The following is a 19,458-nucleotide window of genomic DNA, read 5'->3' as shown; positions in this document are numbered from 1 at the left end:
ACACACCTCCTCGCACTCCACACAGTGACACTAAAAACACAGTCAACACTAGGTGAGGCCGCAGCCAGACCGCCCTCAGCATTGTTGGAACTGCCGGTTTGCATGGGCTAGTAGTTAGCTTAGCCTGCCCCGCTTTCACATCCTGTCAGACCGCCCTTGGTGTTTCCTCTTCGGGCCCACAGGACACAGCAGATCAAGCTCTCCCAGCAGATCCAGCGCCAAGTCTCCCAGCCATCAAACAAAGACAACTTAGATGCAGACATGGACAAAGGTACTGCATGGACGGTAGCTACTGGGTGAGGCCGCCAAAAAGGTAAGTTCACGCCGCCATCTTCCCACACTGGTACAGGGTGAGGCCGCTGCAAACGGGAGTTCGCGCCGCCATCTTCCCGCAACGGAAGCGGAAATACTTACGTTTACGTTTCCAACATTCACAAACGTGTAAATGACAAAAAGTCATTTTGTAACGCCAGACGGCAAAGCACTGACGCAGCTGTTAGTCCCGCCTGCTGCTGCTGAAGTGGAAGTTGAAAAGTAAAACGGGCATATAACGCAATAATATTGTACCGTGCATGCATAAGTAGACACGTGGGTCCTTGACTAACGGGTCGGACCCTTTAGTCGACTGGTTAACGTTGTCGCTTGCGGAGTGGGAGACACGGGTTCGCGTCCCGACTGTGGCGACGATCTCCAAGACTGCCCCCCGAATTCGCTGCGATATAAATAACAGGTCGGAGCTTCTTTGCCAGCACCCTAGAGTAGACTTTCCCAGGGAGGCTGAGCCACGTGATGCCGCGATGGTCCTAACAGTACCTCATGAAGTCCTTCCCATTCCATCCGTTCTCCAAACCGCTGATCCTGCTCTCGGGGTGCTGGAGCCTAATAATGATAGTGGTCTAGTAGTAGTAGTGACGGGTATCGTTGGGATCAGTGGGCTGCTCTCTCTCGGTTTCTGTTGCCAGAGCCTTCAGGCTCACGAGCAGGGTCCCAAATGAACACTCGCCACCCGCCAAATGCGGGTAGATTTTCTGATTGGCGAGTAAATCTCAGAAGCCGACCCGCCACCCGTTTTGGTGGTGTTGATTTAGAGACGCCGTCAGGTTTCCTCTTTCATGTTCACTGGCTAGAAAACTCAGTTTGTAAATTCCCCAAATGTCCTGACCCGTCTGCACCATTCTGTCACCGCCTTTTCAGTCTTCTGCACTACTAGTTGTTGGTTTCTCGCCTCTCGTTACAGTATTGTAACGTGCATGGATAAGAAGACACGCTGGCCGTTGGCTGGCGAGTCTGACCCTTTAGTCGAGCGGTTAGCGATGTCTCCTGCGGTGCGGGCGATACGGGTTCGCTTCCCGGCCGCGGCAGTTCCTGTGGTTGCGTTGTACCCCCGAATTCGCTACAATATAAACGCCTAAAACAGTCACAGGGTTTATATGACAAGTTTAAATAATGTTGTTCCTGACATCAGGAGATTGCTTATTGGGAAAACTGAAACAGTTCTAATGTTCTAATGTTGGCTCCTGCTTGGTAAGTTTAGCTGGAAAAGGACAAACTGGTTTGACGTTAACCAGACTGGTTTGAGAGACAGACTGTCAGTCATCTCATTCTCCTGGAGTGCCTTCGTGCTGTTTGACCCGGAAATCACCTGCGTTATGTTTTCTGAGTCCAAACAGAAGCTGCTTCAAGTTTTTCTTTCGCGTTAATCACTTTAATCATCAGACATCATCAAAACGGCTAAAACTGAAAGACCACAGCCGTGCAACTGGTAGCTGTAAATGTGAGTTTGTGTGTATGACATCTTGTGTTGGCTGTAAAGGTTTAATTGTTTCTACTTTGCTAATAACAGCCACATACAACAACACACTAATTACAATTAATATCACAATAAGACTCAACTAGACGATATTAATCTATAACTGACCATGACTCTATAACTAATATCACCGTATGAATGTTAACTAGACCATGACAAACATCATCCCATAACTAGACATGTCGTTGTAGACATAGAACTAGATCTTATAGATTAGACGTAGAAATAGATCTTATAGATATAGATTAGATATAGATCTTATAGATATAGATTAGATATAGCTATAGATTCTATTTTGCATAGCCATCACACATAGGCGATAAGAGATAGAGAATTAGCTGAACTTTGTCCGACACTGGATCCAGAACATGTGAATCCATTCAGATCATCTCTTCTACAATGAACAACAGATAATGAAATAATGAAGACAACACCACTTCCTGGATCCACAGAGGAGGCGGAGCTTTAAAAGTACTCTAGCTGGCTGATTGGACGTAGTTCTCTGGGAAGAAGCCGTGGTTGCCGTTGACAATACCCTCACACCAGCCGTCCTTATGGCGACATGTCAGGTATATGACGTCACCCTGGTTAAAGGAGAGATCGTCTGGTTTCTCTGCCTCGTAGCTGTAGAGCGCCACCACTAGGAAAGACACAGCACTGCAGTCACAACACTGTTATCAAATACACAGCAATCTGCAGTATCTATTCTGTTTGAAGAGCTTGGACCAAAGTAGCAGACAAACAAACAACAAACGGCAACGACAAACAGGAGAAAACAGAACATGATGACCTGGTAGCTCTGTAGCGCCTACAGGGTTCATCACAGCAACCTGTTCCACTTTTGATTCAGTATGAATGAACCGTTGTGTTAACCGGGCTGCTGTTTTGTAAAACTATGGTGCCTACAGCGGTTGGTTTGGAAATATTAAAATTCTACAAGGATCTGTGGGGCAACAGCACCTCCAGCTGCACTGAATTATAGTGCATTATGACTACTGCTGGCAGTACTATTCATTCATTTCTACTTTTCCTTACGGCTATGATTTATGGGTGTTGTCAGTTTGACTCTTTAAAATGTGTTTATCCTAGGCATCCGGGTAGTGTGATTGTCTATTCTGTCTATTCTGTATACCAACACATAGATCGGCGGTTCGAATCCCCGTGTTACCTCCGGCCTGGTCGGACGTCCCTACAGACACAATTGGTCGTGTCTGCGGGTGGGAAGCTGGATGTGGGTATGTGTCCTGGCCGTTACACTAGCGCCTCCTCTGGTCGATCAGGGCACCTACTCGGGGGGGAGGGGGAACTGGGGGGGGGAATAGCGTGATCCTCCCACGTGCTACGTCCCCCTGGTGAAACTCCTCACTGTCAGGTGAAAAGAAACAGCTGGCGACTCCACATGTATGGGAGGAGGCATGTGGTAGTCTGCAGCCCTCCCCGGATCAGCAGAGGGGGTGGAGCAGCGACCGGGATGTGGAGTGGGGTAATTGGCCAAGTACAATTGGGGAGAAAAGTGAGAAATCCAAAAAAACAAAACGAAAACAAAAAGTGTTTATCCTGAGAGTCCTATAGTTGCATCCAACCCAAACCGTAAAAGAATCTACTGTGGACAAAAGCGACATCACCTGTCCTTTTCCTTCCCTATCACAATTTGAAATGAACTACTTTATAATGCTGTGTTATATTGACGATCGTCGATGTAAGAAATGCATCGAGGCCATTTTCAATATCATTATCATAATTATTACCGTTACATCATCATCATTATTAGCTTTTGAAGGTTTTTTCTTACCCTTCTCCAGGTATTCCAGAGGGGTGGAGTCATAGTCCACTGGTGGAGGGAGGGGTGGCATGATGTCATCAAAAGTCCCCTCAATGTCCAATAGTGGAAGAGGGGGTGGGGCTGGGATCTCCAGATCTAACAGGATTGGACAGTGTTTTAGTGGGAATGCTGTGATTGGCTGAGAACATGTTCTCTTGAGCAGTGGATAGAGCTGTACGGAACAAGCAAAGAGCAGCAAAGCATCAGAAACTTAAATCGTTTGTGTGTACGCGTGTGTGTGTGGCTATGTGTGTGTGGTGTGGTGGTGTCTTACCTAGGTGTTGTAGGCGAGCAGGTAAGCAGATACGAGGAGTGGAAGAGGAGGGGGGAGGGACAGGGGGAGGATAGGAAGGAGGGGGCGGAATCATCACTGACGAAAGAGAGAGCAAGAGAGAGAGATGACAGGCCATGGCGTGGGTGAGGTTTGTGTGGCTTTACATACAGTACTTACAACCACAGTCTACCATTGCTGTGGTGTTGGCTTTAGTGCCTTGCTTAAGGGTGGCTGGACAGTAGTTTTCTAGCTGGTCCAGAGTCAGTGTAGATACATGCAACGAGGCCTCTTCAAACTACGGCTGGTTAAGTGGGAATTCTGTGAAACCTGTTGGTGTCATTGCTAGTAATACTACTTCCTGTTAACATTCCAGCAGCAATACTCGAGTATTTGTCTCAGGTTGCAGCAGAAATCTTCCTCAGCAGGCAAATATCGTCCAATTAAAGTATCCACTGACGACAGGCACAGGAAGTTGAATCAGTTCATCTGGAAACAACGTTTAGTGGGACAGAAACGTTCCATCACTCATCTAAGTGACTTCGTCAGTCTCAGCTGACTGCAGGTATCCCCACCCCTACAAGTCCCCCAACCCATACGACCACATAGGTCATAATACGACCCACAGGAAAGTTTCGTAAATTAGCGCCCCTACCGGCGGCAGGAGATATGAACAGATACGTTTCACCTCTGTGCTTTGGGGTTTTTTTGTTTTGTGTATCATAACTAAGATTGCTATTGACAGCACGACCGCTAGAGGTTGCTTAACTTTAAAACGTAACTATAGGTCGTAATAAGCTGCTTGTATATACGACCTATGGGGTCATTGTTTGGTGGGGGACAGTCGGGGATTGGCGGTTCGAATCCCCGTGTTACCTCTGGCTTGGTCGGGCGTCCCTACAGACACAATTGGCTGTGTCTGCGGGTGGGAAGCTGGATGTGGGTATGTGCCCTGGTGGCTGCACTAGCGCCTCCTCTGGTCAGTCAGGGCGCCTGTTCGGGGGGGGGGATTGGGGGAATAGCGTGATCCTCCGACACGCTACGTCCTCCTGGTGAAACTCCTCACTGTCAGGTGAAAATAAGCAGCTGGTGACTCCACATGTATCAGAGGAGACATGTGGTAGTCTGCAGCCCTCCCTGGATCAACAGAGGGGGTGGAGCAGAGACCAGGAGGACTCTGGTGTTAGACTGAGTCTTGCACCAGAGTCTAGACACATACCTCCTCCATGTTAAGTGTCAGACTGACTCCTGCACCGGAGTCTAGACACATACCACCTCCTTGTTAGGTGTTAGACTGACTCCTGCACCAGAGTCTAGACACATACCACCTCCTTGTTAGGTGTTAGACTGACTACTGCACCAGAGTCTAGACACATACCACCCCCCTGTTAGGTGTTAGACTGACTCCTGCACCAGAGTCTAGACACATACCACCTCCCTATTAGGTGTTAGACTGACTACTGCACCAGAGTCTAGACACATACCACCTCCCTATTAGATGTTAGACTGACTACTGCACCAGAGTCTAGACACATACCACCTCCCTGTTAGGTGTTAGACTGACTCCTGCACCAGAGTCTAGACACATACCACCTCCTTGTTAGGTGTTAGACTGACTACTGCACCAGAGTCTAGACACATACCACCCCCCTGTTAGGTGTTAGACTGACTACTGCACCAGAGTCTAGACACATACCACCTCCCTGTTAGGTGTTAGACTGACTCTTGCACCAGAGTCTAGACACATACCACCTCCTTGTTAGGTGTTAGACTGACTCTTGCACCAGAGTCTAGACACATACCACCTCCCTATTAGGTGTTAGACTGACTACTGCACCAGAGTCTAGACACATACCACCTCCCTATTAGGTGTTAGACTGACTACTGCACCAGAGTCTAGACACATAACACCTCCCTATTAGATGTTAGACTGACTACTGCACCAGAGTCTAGACACATACCACCTCCCTGTTAGGTGTTAGACTGACTACTGCACCAGAGTCTAGACACATACCACCTCCCTGTTAGGTGTTAGACTGACTCCTGCACCAGAGTCTAGACACATACCACCTCCTTGTTAGGTGTTAGACTGACTACTGCACCAGAGTCTAGACACATACCACCTCCCTGTTAGGTGTTAGACTGACTACTGCACCAGAGTCTAGACACATACCACCTCCCTGTTAGGTGTTAGACTGACTCCTGCACCAGAGTCTAGACACATACCACCTCCCTATTAGGTGTTAGACTGACTACTGCACCAGAGTCTAGACACATACCACCTCCCTATTAGATGTTAGACTGACTACTGCACCAGAGTCTAGACACATACCACCTCCCTGTTAGGTGTTAGACTGACTCCTGCACCAGAGTCTAGACACATACCACCTCCTTGTTAGGTGTTAGACTGACTACTGCACCAGAGTCTAGACACATACCACCCCCCTGTTAGGTGTTAGACTGACTACTGCACCAGAGTCTAGACACATACCACCTCCCTGTTAGGTGTTAGACTGACTCTTGCACCAGAGTCTAGACACATACCACCTCCTTGTTAGGTGTTAGACTGACTCTTGCACCAGAGTCTAGACACATACCACCTCCCTATTAGGTGTTAGACTGACTACTGCACCAGTGTCTAGACACATACCACCTCCCTATTAGGTGTTAGACTGACTACTGCACCAGAGTCTAGACACATAACACCTCCCTATTAGGTGTTAGACTGACTACTGCACCAGAGTCTAGACACATACCACCTCCCTATTAGGTGTTAGACTGACTACTGCACCAGAGTCTAAACACATACCACCTCCCTATTAGGTGTTAGACTGACTACTGCACCAGAGTCTAGACACATACCACCCCCCTGTTAGGTGTTAGACTGACTACTGCACGAGAGGCTAGACACATACCACCCCCCTGTTAGGTGTTAGACTGACTACTGCACCAGAGTCTAGACACATACCACCTCCCTATTAGGTGTTAGACTGACTACTGCACCAGAGTCTAGACACATACCACCCCCCTGTTAGGTGTTAGACTGACTATTGCACCAGAGTCTAGACACATAACACCTCCCTATTAGGCATTAGACTGACTACTGCACCAGAGTCTAGACAGCGTAAACAAGGTCAACCTGGTTTGATTGTATGGATGCGTCGCTACAGTCCCACCCAGCTGAGCTACTGAACCTTGATTGGACAGCAGTAATCTACTGGCTTACGTGATTGGATGGAGGGCAGGAAGAGGGAGCGAGTGTGGCGGCAGCGGGAGGCGGGGCCAGAGCGGACCCGCAGAGAGACAGAGCGAGTGCTGGGGGGCGGGCGACGAACCCTGCTCCTCCTGGACACAAGAGCTGGAAAAGAAAAGTGAGAGAGAGAGAGAGAGAGAGAGAGAGAGAGAGAGAGAGAGAGAGAGAGAGTGAGAGAGAGAGAGAGAGAGAGAGAGAGAGAGAGAGAGAGAGAGAGAGAGAGAGAGAGAGAGAGAGAGAGAGAGAGAGAGAGAAGAGAGAGAGAGAGAGAGAGAGAGAGAGAGAGAGAGAGAGAGAGAGAGTGCAAGGAAGAGAACAAGAGATAGCCGGCAAGCAAAAGTGACAAATGGAACAGACAGGCAGACAAATAGAAAGGCAGATGAACAGAAACCAAAAGACAATCAGACAGACAGATAAACAAATATATATAGTGGATATAAAACATCTACACACCCCTGTATAAATGGTTGGCTTTTGTGATATAAAAAAATGATGACTACTACAACTACTACTACTTTCGGCTGCTTCCCTTAGGGGGCGCCACAGTAGATCATTCGTTTCCATCTCTTCCTGTCCTCTGCATCTTCCTCTGTCACACCAGCCACCTTCATGTCCTCCCTCACCACATCCATAAACCTCCTCTTTGGCCTTCCTCTTCTCCTCTTCCCTGGCAGCTCCATATTCAGCATCCTTCTCCCAATATACCCAGCATCTCTCCTCCACACTTGTCCAAACTATCTCAGTCTTGTCTCTCTTGCTTTGTCTCCAAACCGTCCAACCTGAGCTGTCCCTCTAATATACATGTTCCTAATCCTGTCCTTCTTCATCACTCCCAGTTAAAATCTTATCATCTTCAACTCTGCCACCTCCAGCTCCTCCTCCTGTCTTTTCATCAGTGCCACTGTCTCCAAACCATATAACATAGCTGGTCTCACTACCATCTTGTAAACCTTCCCTTTAACTCTTGCTGGTACCCTTCTGTCACCAATCCCTCCAGACACTCTTCTCCACCCACTCCACCCTGCCTTCAATCTCTTCTTCGCCTCTCTTCTGCATTCCCCATTACTTTGGACAGTTGACCCCAAGTATTTAAACTCATACACCTTCATCACCTCCACTCCTTGCATCCTCACCATTCCACTGTCCTCCCTCTCATTCACGCATATGTATTCCATCTTGCTCCTACTGCCTTTCATTCCTCTTCTCTCCAGTGCATACCGCACTGGTGTATGCACTGGAGAGAAGATATGCACTGTGGCAGACCAAATTTTCTCAATTGTATAAGAAAGAACATCCTCTGCTGGGCCTTTTTGAGGATGGAGTTGATGTTGATCTCCTACTTCAGGTCTTTGGAAATGGTAGTTCCCAGAAACTGGAAGGTCTCTACGGTTGACACAGGGTTGTTGAATATTGTGAGGGGGAGCAGAACTGAGGGGTGTCTCCTGAAGTTTACTCTCAGCTCCACAGTCTTGAGCATTTTCATCTCTGCTCAACCCCCCCCCCCCCCCCGCAAATAAGTGCAGATGGGCCGATGATCATAGTGTCACCTGCAAACTTCAGTAGTTTAACACCTGGGTCCTTGGAGGTGCGATCATTGGTGTAGCGGGAGAAGAGCAGTGGGGAGAGGACAGATCCCTAGGGGGCACCAGTGCTGACTGTCTGTACACCAGAAGTGACTTCCCTAGCCTCACCTGCTGTTCTCTGTCTGTCATAAAGCTGGTGATCCACTGATAGTTGGTGGGAGATACAGTGAGCCGGGGAGAATTTGGAGGAGAGGATCACTTGAATGATGGTGTTGAATGCCAAGCTGAAGTTCACAAACAGGATCCTTTCATATGTTGCTGGGAAGTCAAGGTGTTGCAGGATGTAGTGGAGTCACTTGTTGACTGCATCATCCACTGACCTCTTTGTGCACTAGGCAAACTGCAGAAGGTCCAGCAGGTGTCCTATGACATTCTACAGGTGGGCCAACACCAGTCGTTTGAAAGTCTTCATGACCACAGATATCAGAGCGATGGACCTGTAGTCATTCAGTCCTGTGATGGAGAGTTTCTTTGGGACTGGGATGATGGTGGAGCATTTGAAGCAGGAGTGGACTTCACACAGATCCAGGGATCTGATAAAGGTCTGAATGAAGATTGGAGCCAGTTGGTCAGCACAGGCTTTAAGACAGGATGGGGAGACACCATCTGAACCCGGTGCTTTTCTGGTCTTCTCTCTCTGGAAAAGCTGGCTTACATCCTCTACATGTAGCAGTCTGAGCATTTGGGGGGGGGGTTGCCAGAGGTGTGATGGGGGCTGCGGTCGTTGGGCTGAAGGGGGTGAGGGGTGTGAATTTGTTTCTCTCAAATCTACGATGGAGACATTCAGGTTGTCAGCCAGGTCTTGTTTGCCTCAGCATGGGGGATGGTCTTCTGTAGTTGTTGATGTCTTGTAGGCCACTCCACACTGACATAGGGTCGTTGGCTGAAAACTTGTTTTTTAGTTTTTCAGTGTAGCTTCTTTTAGCCACTCTGATCTCCTTCGTCGGTGAATTTCTGGCTTGCTTGTACAGGGCTCTAACCCCACTGCTGTAGGCATCCTGCTTGGCCTGCTGAAGTTGTCTTAGTTTGGCTGTGAACCATGGCTTGTTATTGTTGTTTGTGCAGAAGGTCTTGGTAGGCACACATGTCTTCACAAAAGCGGATGTAAGATGTCACAGTGCCAATCACTTCGTCCGGGTTGCCAGTTGCTGCTTCAAATACACTCCAATCGGTGCAGTCAAAACAGTCTTGCAGTTCCTGCTTTGCCTTGGTGGGCCATTTCTTCACTGTTTTAACTACAGGCTTTGCAGTTTCCAGTTTCTGCCTGTAGGTTGGAATAAGATGAGCCAAGCAGTGATCAGAGTGCCCAAAGCTGCCCAGGGGACACAGCGATATGCATCTTTATGAATTGTGTAGCAGTGGTCCAGTGTGGTATTTTCCGCGGTGGGACAATCAATATGCGGTCTGTATTTTGGGAGCCCGTGGTTTAATTTTGCTCTGTTAAAGTCCCCGAGTGACAAGTGAGTCTTCATGTTTTTGTTCCAAGCCGGTAATCTGGTGGGCCAGGGTTTGCAGTGTGTCATTCCCACTGGCCTGGGTGGGATGTAAACACCGACCAGGATGAAGGATGAAAAGTCCCGCAGGGAATTAAATGGCCTACAGTTTATGAACAATGACTCCAAGTTCAGGCTGCAGTATTTACTCAACCCTGTGACATCTGTTCACCAACCTTCAGTTATGTAGAAGCAGATTCCTCCACCCTTCGCTTTCCCTGGTAACGCCTTAACGCGAAGGGGGTGTCCACAGTTATATATTCAGGTTACTGTAAGTTTGGTATTTATTTTGTTTTCCCCTAAAATGTTTCTGATGGTTTTTTACTTTATCTTTATAGGTTTGAATTTCACATGAAGGGTGGAAAAAGTTCTGATGTGATTTATCCTGGTTTCATTTTCTACATCACACAAAGCTGCCGTGTTAGCAGGGCTGAGTAGACCTTCATACCCACTGTGGACAGACAGACAGACAGACAGACAGACAGACAGACAGACAGACAGACAGACAGACAGACAGACAGACAGACATAAACAAGACATAAATATAGACAGACAGATAGATACACTGTTGATTAGCAGATAAACAGATTAACAGCGACAAAGGGGGGTGTCCGGGTGGTGTAGCGGTCTATTCGGTGGCCTGCCAACACGGGGATCGCCTGTTCGAATCCTCGTGTTACCTGCGGCTTGGTCGAGCGTCCCTACAGACACAATTGGCCGTTTCTGTGGGTGGGAAGTCGGCTGTGGGCATGTGTCCTGGTTGCTGCACTAGCGCCTCCTCTGGTCAGTCGGGGCACCTGTTGGAGGCGGGGGGGAGGGGGCACTGGTGGGGAAAGCGGGACCCTCCCACGTCCTACATCCCCCTGGTGAAACTCCTCACTGTCAGGTGAAAAGAAGCGGCTGGCGACTCCACATGGATCGGAAGAGACGTGGTAGTCTACAGCCCTCCCCGGATCAGCAGAGGGGGTGGAGCAGCAAATAGGATGGCTCGGAAGAGTGGGGTAATTGGCCGGATACAATTGGGGAGAAAAAGGGGGAAAGAAAATCCAAAAAATAAAAAAAGGGAGAGAAAATAAGACAGATAAACATAGACAGAAGGACGGACAGACAGACAGATAACCCGGCAGATAAGAGTAGCTGCTAACCTTCCACTTCCTGACTTGGGGGAGGAGGCGGAGCTGGCATTTCCAGGTCCTCATTGGATGGAAGAGGGATGACATCATCGAAGGGAGGAGGAGGAGGGGGGGAAACACCATTCTCCTCTATCACTGATGAAAGTGAGAGATGTGACATCATCATGACGTCATCCACTTCAACCAATCCCTGGCCTTCATTGTGTCGATGGCGCGCTTCTTTTTGGTGAAGTTGAAACGCAGCAAATGAGGTGAGAAACAACACCGATTGCACAACTTCACCAACACAACAAAGGATCTAAAGGCCTTCGCACACCAAGTCTGCTTTTCACCTCCATTTTGTCCTCTAAGTCTACAAGCCAACTCTGACCATGTCATCTGTCATAATGTCCTCAAAACAGCTTGTTTCTCACGTCCGTCGGTAAAGACTGTCTGAGGACATTTGGAGACAAAATGACACGTTTTTTAAAAATGGACGTAAAATTTTCAGATTTGGTGTGCAAAGGATTTAACACATCACTGCCAACTTTCCTTTACCTTCTCTTACAAAATGAGGTTGTAGATTATAGATCACAGATTACAGATTATGAGTGAAAGATTATAGATTATATCAAAGAAGGTTGAATCAGTTCATCCGAACACAGTGTTTACTGACAGAAACACTTCATCCTCATCATCATCATCATCATCATCATCACCTAAGTGACCTCTTCAGTCTCACCTGACTGCAGGTACCCCCACCCTTACAAGCAATACAGTGACTGAAGGTACCCCCCACCCTTACAAACAATACAGTGACTGCAGGTACCCCCACCCTTATAAACAATACAGTGACTGCAGGTACCCCACCCTTACAAACAATACAGTGACTGCAGGTACCCCACCCTTATAAACAATACAGTGACTGCAGGTACCCCCACCCTTATAAACAATACAGTGACTGCAGGTACCCCCCACCCTTATAAACAATACAGTGACTGCAGGTACCCCACCCTTATAAACAATACAGTGACTGCAGGTACCCCCCACCCTTATAAACAATACAGTGACTGCAGGTACCCCACCCTTATAAACAATACAGTGACTGCAGGTACCCCCACCCTGTGGAGTCCTGGTCTGTAGCTGGTGTAGACTGTGGAGTCCTGGCCTGTAGCTGGTGTAGACTGTGGAGTCCTGGTCTGTAGCTGGTGTAGACTGTGGAGTCCTGGCCTGTAGATGGTGTGGACTGTGGAGTCCTGGTCTGTAGCTGGTGTAGACTGTGGAGTCCTGGCCTGTAGATGGTGTAGACTGTGGAGTCCTGGTCTGTGGATGGTGTAGACTGTGGAGTCCTGGTCTGTAGATGGTGTAGACTGTGGAGTCCTGGCCTGTAGATGTTGTAGACTGTGGAGTCCTGGTCTGTAGCTGGTGTGGACTGTGGAGTCCTGGTCTGTAGATGGTGTGGACTGTGGAGTCCTGGTCTGTAGATGGTGTGGACTGTGGAGTCCTGGTCTGACGTGTTAGCTCTCCTGTGTCATCCTCTTGGCCAGCGTCTGTTTGGTTTCCCCAATATACAAGTCAGGACAATCCTCCTGGTACTTAACAGCTACACTATATTGCTCTGGTTGTGCTGGGGGGACCTGGTCCTTGGGGTGGACCAACTTCTGGTACAACGTGTTTTGGGGTTTGAAAGCAGCTGAGACGTGGTGTTCGGAAAATATGCATCTCAGCTTTTCCGCCACTCCCACCACATACAGAATCACCACTGGCTTACATTAGACAGCTGTTGTCCTTCTCATCTCTTACATCGGCTGGTGCACTGTTTGGGGTCTTCCTGGCTTTGACAAACTCCCAGTTAGGATAACCACACTTAACCAGGACCTGTTTAATGTGGGATTTCTCTCCTGCCCCGGCTGCTGGAGAGCTAACACATCAGGCCAGGACTCCCCAGTCTACACCATCTACAGGCCAGTGGCCACTCTTTCAGGGATGAGGATGTGCACATCCTTGTTAGGGAGGAACGCTCATGTGAACGGGGAGTTAAAGAGACCATCTATGTGAAGAGGGAACGACCATTCCTGAACCGAGGGGGGGGGGGTAAGAGTACATCTGTCACCATCTTACAATGCTGTGATTGCAACTATTCTCCAACCCTCTGTGAATAGTACACATGGCCACTGAAACTCTAGTTAATGGTCACACCCATTTTTGCATATGAAACTGGTTGTTGCTTTGGGTCATTATGCCACTGTATTGTTTATAAGAGTGGGGGTACCTGCAGTCACTGTATTGTTTATATATAAGGGTGAGGGTACCTGCAGTCAGGTGAGACTGAAGAGGTCACTCAGATGATGATGATGAAGTGTTTCTCTCAGTAAACATTGTGTCCGGATGAACTGATTCAACCTTCTAGGATGTTTTTAGCTGGATTATTGAGCATCAAAACATTATAGGTTATAGATTATTACAGAGATGCTAGTACAGTTTACCTTCATTTCTTTACTTTTTACCTTCAGAATAACCAGTTGGGGTTAACGCAGATCACAGATCTGCTGAACAGGGAATAAATTGTCTGACTGGAGATGTGACGGAGCAGTTCCAGTAGTTAATGGTGCATTAGTTTTAGATGTGACTGCTGTTTTTTGCTGTCATGCTAGTGTAAAGGCTGCTACAACCGACATGTAGGACCATGTCATTTGGACTGCAGATATTAGAAAATCCCTGTGATGGACTGGCAGCCTGTCCAGGGTGTCTCCCCGCCTGCTGCCCAATGACTGCTGGGATAGGCTCTAGCATCCCGGTGATCATGCGGTTTGGATAATGGATGGATGTTAGAAAATGAATCCAATTCACTCATCATATGAGGATGGAGTGAAATTAAAGAAAGAAGCTCAGCTCAGGACTGTCACTCATCCAACTGACCAATCACAGCTCACTAGCCTAATAACCTGTCAGCCAAAATAGGTTCAGTCCAACGTTCACAAGTCAATGGCAGTCTAATGTATGGACAGAAAGATAAACGGATAGACAGATCAAATAGTATGTTTTTTTTTCTCCTTACCCGTCTCCAGGCTGATGGGTGGGGCCATTGGGGGAGGAGGAGGCGGGGCAGGGGGAGGTGCAAAGGAAGCAGTGCTGGGATTGGGCAACGTTTCTGGAGTTGGCAGTGCCGCCAGTTCCATGGACGAATCAGGAGGAGGGGGAGGAGGGGCTGGAGTGTCATTGACCTCCTCATTGAGCGGAGGGGGAGGAGGCGGGGCATCATCCAGCAGTGCGGCGATGAGTTCACTATCTGAGTAGACTGGCCAATTTGGAACTGTCGGCGGAGCTACAGGCCTCCCAAAACTAGAGCTGAGAGAGGGAGACAGAGACAGACAGAAAGAGAGAGACAGAGACAGACAGAAAGAGAGAGGGAAAGAGACAGACAGAACGTGAGGGAAAGAGATTTGATTTGATTTTCAAAAGCACATTTATTCAGTCCAACAGCTGATATTCAAACATATACATCTTATTATAATTCATTTATTCATTCAATTTACACAATAATAATAAGAAAAAAACATAAGCCAAATATACAGCCAGGGTTCACCCTTGTTACACAAATTAGAAACAGAAAACCAGGTCTTCGTCATCTCCCACTGAGCACAATACTGCCCCTACTGCCAATTTAAGGCTGAAAGCCTCTAAATTGTCTACCATTTTGTAGTAGGAATACTCCACCTTGAGCCGAGCCTTCAACAGACCTTTAAGAACCTGCACAGGGTCCACACAGCCCACCGCCCGAGCCTGGTTCTTACAGCTCAGCCAGATGGATAACTTAGCAGTGGCTAATATGAAATTTATAATTGTTTGTGTACTTTTCTTCCTAGCTAGGTATTTGGGACCATACACGAACAACTGAAAAGAAAAAGCCCCCCCCCCCCCAGCCCAAAAACCAGCCCCTTAGCAAATCAAACACACCCACCAACCTAGGGCACTGGACAAATAAATGCATTAGAGTTTTACACTGTGAGCACTGTGGTCAGGATCCAGGTGTGCTCTGTGTCTGTTCGTAGCTATCCCTCCGTGCACAATCCTCCACTGTAGGTCAGCTGACCGTTTTTCAACCGGTAGCTTGTACAGGTGCAAAAAAAAGTGCAAATGTACAGACAAAAAATACAAAGGATAAAAGACTTAAAAGTAAACTAGTTAAGTTAAGGCTATTTAGCTAAAAAAATTTACAGGGCAAGGTAAGCAGTACAAAATAGGAAGGTTTTCAACTTTGATTTAAAAGTGGTCAGGGTCAGAGCTTGTCTGATATCATCTGGGAGGTTATTCCAGGTCTGTGTAGGATGATAATAAATTGCTGCCTCACCGTGTTTTATTCTATCTCTTGGGACAGCCTATAGGCCATCCCCAGATGACCTAAGGATCCTAGAAGGTTCATATGACACAAGCATGTCAGAGATGTATTTGGGCCCAGAGCCACAAAGTGATTTATAAACAAGCAGCAGTACTTTGAAATCAATTCTCTGAGTCACTGGTAACCAGTGTAAGGATTTTAGGACTGGTGTAATGTGATCATATTTCCTAGTCTTCGTTAGGACCCTAGCAGCGGCATTCTGAATACGTTGGAGTTGCTGAATAGCTTTTTTTTGACAAACCTGTGAACAGACCGTTGGAATAATCTCATCTACTGGAAATGAAAGCATGGGTAAGCCTTTCGAGATCTTGTTTGGACATCATGTCTCTGACTCTAGCAATATTTTTTAGGTGGTAGTAGGCTGATGAGGTTACCGATTTGATGTGGCTATTAAAATTTAAATCTAAGTCCAGGATAATGCTAAGATTTCTTGTTTGACTCTTAGTTATGAGAGACAGGGACTCAAGATGACAGTCGACATTCTGTCATTCTTTCTGTGCCCCAAAGACAATTATCTCGGTCTTGTTCCTATTTAGTTGGAGAAAATGTTGACGCATCCAGTCACTGATTTGTTTAATTCAGCGGCACAGAGATTCAATAGGTCCATAGTCACCTGGTTTCAGTGATATTTAAATTTGCATGTCATCTACATAATTATGGTAGGATACTTTATTGTTTTGTAGGATTTGGCCTAAAATATACAGATTGAACAAAAGAGGAACTAAAATGGACCCCTGTGGAACCCCGCTAGTCATGGCCATCTGCTCAGACCCACAGTTTCCAATGGAAACAAAATATTTTCTCTCATGAAGATATGACTTGAACCATTTAAGGACAGTCCCAGAGAGTCCCACCCAATTTTCTAATCGTTGTAATAGAATTGTATGGTCCACAGTGTCAAAAGCGGCACTAAGATCAAACAGTACTAAAACAGAGACTTTGCCAAAGTCATTGTTCAGGTGGATGTAGTTTAGTACCTTTATGAGTGCAGTCTCAGTGCTATGATGGGGCCAAAATCCTGACTGGAATATATCAAAGCAATTGTTCAATGTTAAAAAGTTACTAAGTTGTTGATAAACCACTTTTTCAATCACTTTACCTAAGCATGGTAAGTTTGATATAGGTCGATAGTTATTTAATACAGTAGCATCAAGACTGTGCTTCTTTAGGAGAGGTTTAATGACTGCAGTTTTTAAAGCCTTTGGGAAAATGCCAGATTGGAAAGAGTTATTGACTACAAGTATTAGCTCCTTCGCCAGGCTGCTCAAAACTTTTTTTAAGGAAGCTAGAGGGTAAAACATCAAGACAGCAGGTAGATGAATTAAGATTTGAAACAATTTCTTCGAGAGTTTTCTCGTCAATGGGAATAAATTCAGTCATATCTACTAAATTGGTTCTGGAAGACCGCAGTAGTGATGCTTTTATGTTTGTCATTGAGGAGTTCATAGAAAGTCTGGTATCTTGTATCTTCTTATTAAAAAATGATGCAAACTCACTACACTTGCTTGTAGAAACTAATTCAGGTGATATTGGAACCAGAGGGTTAGTTAACCTGTCAACAGTGGTAAATAAGATGTGTGAATTATTCGTGTTGTTGTTGATTATCTCAGAGAAGAATTATTCCCTAGCACTTTGCAAGTTCAGACTATAAGTATGTAGTTTTTCTTTATACATTTCAAAGTGAATTTGAAGGCTTGATTTACGCCATTTCTGCTCTGCCTTCCAGCGCTCCCTTTTCTGGGCCCTTACAGATTGAGTGTTTCTCCATGGTGCCCTTTGCTTACTAGTGATTGATTTAATCTTAGTAGGAGCAATGGCATCAATTACATTCATAATTTTAGAATTGAAAGAATTCAGTAGATCATCAACATGATTTGAAGCTGGAAGGAACAGTTTCACATTTGCCGGCTTCCATAAAAAGAGTTCTGGTATTCTCATCAATGTACCTTTTTTTATCAGTTTCAGATCTTATGTTGTTTTTTGGTACAATAGACAGATCAAAGAATACACAAAGATGATCTGATAAAGCAGCATCAAGTACAGTGACATTTGAAATGTTAACACCCTTAGAAATAATAACCAAATCTAGAGTGTGTCTCCTCATATGGGTCGGCCCTTTCACATGTTGAGACAGATCAAACGTGTTAAGTATGGCCGTAAGTTCTATGGTATTTTTGTCACTAACATTATCTATGTGTACATTAAAATCACCCGTGATGACTACACAGTCAGATTCAGTGCAGATAATTGAAAGCATCTCAGTAAAATCATTAAGGAAATGTGGAGAGTATTTTTGTGGCCTGTATATGACTATATATAGAATACATGGAGAGCATTTCATTCCATTTTAAACGACACATATTCAAAAGATGAGAACTCTCCAAATGACAGCTTCTTACAAAGGAACGGAGGAATAATCCACATCCTCCTCCCAAAGGCCAGCTAGCTCACAGTTCTCCATCATAAATATCCCCAGGTACTCTGCAAGTGATGCATACACCGCCTCAATAATATGACTCATCAACCTGGGTCTGACTTTGGTGCGTTGTTGCAGGGTCCCCGTGGGTGTCAGCAGATGTCCCAGCTTCACACATCCGGCCTCCTTCAGAGAAGATCTTATGCTGGCTGAGGACAGGGTCCGGGCCTGAATGAAGCTGTTGCAAAACAGTGGCTTCTCAAACAGTCACAGACCAGGCATAACAGCAGGCTCCCTGGAGGCCTTCAGGATCTTCCATGCATCCAGGACAGAGGTGTAGAAAGGCAACAGACCTGTAAGATCTGCCTCCTCCTGCCTCAGCAGAAACAGTTGCTTACTTTACCCTAGACAACCAGTTGTCCGCAGGATGAGCGTGGCTGTGTCTAGCCACCGCACACCACAGTGATAAAGCAGTCTCTGTGGGGTCTTCAACCCTAAAGGCCATCACTCGAGTGGTAATGTCCACAAGATCCTGTCCTTCTTCTTCCACTGGCAATTATAAGGCAGGGGCTTGGATCCAGTGCTGCCCTGACCAGAAAAAGTCCACTATAGCCTGCGGAACATCTTCAGTCAGACCTCTTGGTGGAGGTAGAACAATCAGCCTCTGCCACAGTATTGAGACAATCAAGTTATTGCCAATCAAAACACAGCCCCTATACAACAACTGGGTTGGCTACCATTTCCATTTAGACAACTTGGCACACACTTTCTCCATCACACCCTCCCAATTCTGCCTCTGATAATCCTCTTGGCCTAAAAATACCCTGAAATCCTTTATCCTTCTTCTCCCCCACTGCAGACCTGCAGGCAAACAAGGTGCTGCCCTCTCTCTCTCCACTGTCCTACCTGTAAGGCCTCACTCTTTGCCCAGTTTACCTTTGGTGATGAAGCCTTCTGATATAAGCCCAGACTGTCCTGTAGTTCCTGCACATCCCCCTGATCCCTGACCAACACATTTAAATCATCCACATAAGCAGAAACTATCAAAGGTAGGTTGTGTTGTGTGTCTGACAGTGAAAGCCCATTGAGACGACTTCTTAGCCTACACAGCAGAGGTTCAATAGCCAGACTATACAGCTGGCCTGAGGTGGCACATCCCTGCCTTATCCCCCTCTGTACAGGGATTGGCTGGCTCAACCCTCACCCAACTTTCACCAAACACTCAGAACCGCTGTACAATAACCCCACCCATGATACAAAATAGTCCCCAAAATCAAATTCTTTAAGTACGGAAAACAA

The 19,458-nt window shown here is 46.6% G+C and overlaps 1 protein-coding gene across 1 annotated transcript in view; it reads right to left on the bottom strand.

Annotated features, from left to right (window-relative positions):
• Nucleotides 1-1,690: 1,690 nt before the first annotated feature.
• LOC130119145 (ABI gene family member 3-like) overlaps nt 1,691-19,458 on the bottom strand; it is a 28,116-nt gene continuing 10,348 nt past the window's right edge. The window contains exons 5-10 of the mRNA XM_056287562.1: nt 14,403-14,692; nt 11,378-11,500; nt 7,130-7,261; nt 3,907-4,002; nt 3,603-3,728; nt 1,691-2,450 (exon numbers count right to left, since the gene is read on the bottom strand). Of these exons, the coding sequence (XP_056143537.1) occupies nt 2,287-2,450; nt 3,603-3,728; nt 3,907-4,002; nt 7,130-7,261; nt 11,378-11,500; nt 14,403-14,692 (931 nt within the window). The 3' untranslated portion in view covers nt 1,691-2,286. The remainder of the gene's footprint in view (nt 2,451-3,602; nt 3,729-3,906; nt 4,003-7,129; nt 7,262-11,377; nt 11,501-14,402; nt 14,693-19,458) is intronic.

The sequence above is a fragment of the Lampris incognitus genome, chromosome 10, assembly GCF_029633865.1.
Source record: "Lampris incognitus isolate fLamInc1 chromosome 10, fLamInc1.hap2, whole genome shotgun sequence".
NCBI classification, from domain to species: domain Eukaryota; kingdom Metazoa; phylum Chordata; class Actinopteri; order Lampriformes; family Lampridae; genus Lampris; species Lampris incognitus.
This window is presented reverse-complemented; position numbering and strand designations above follow the sequence as displayed.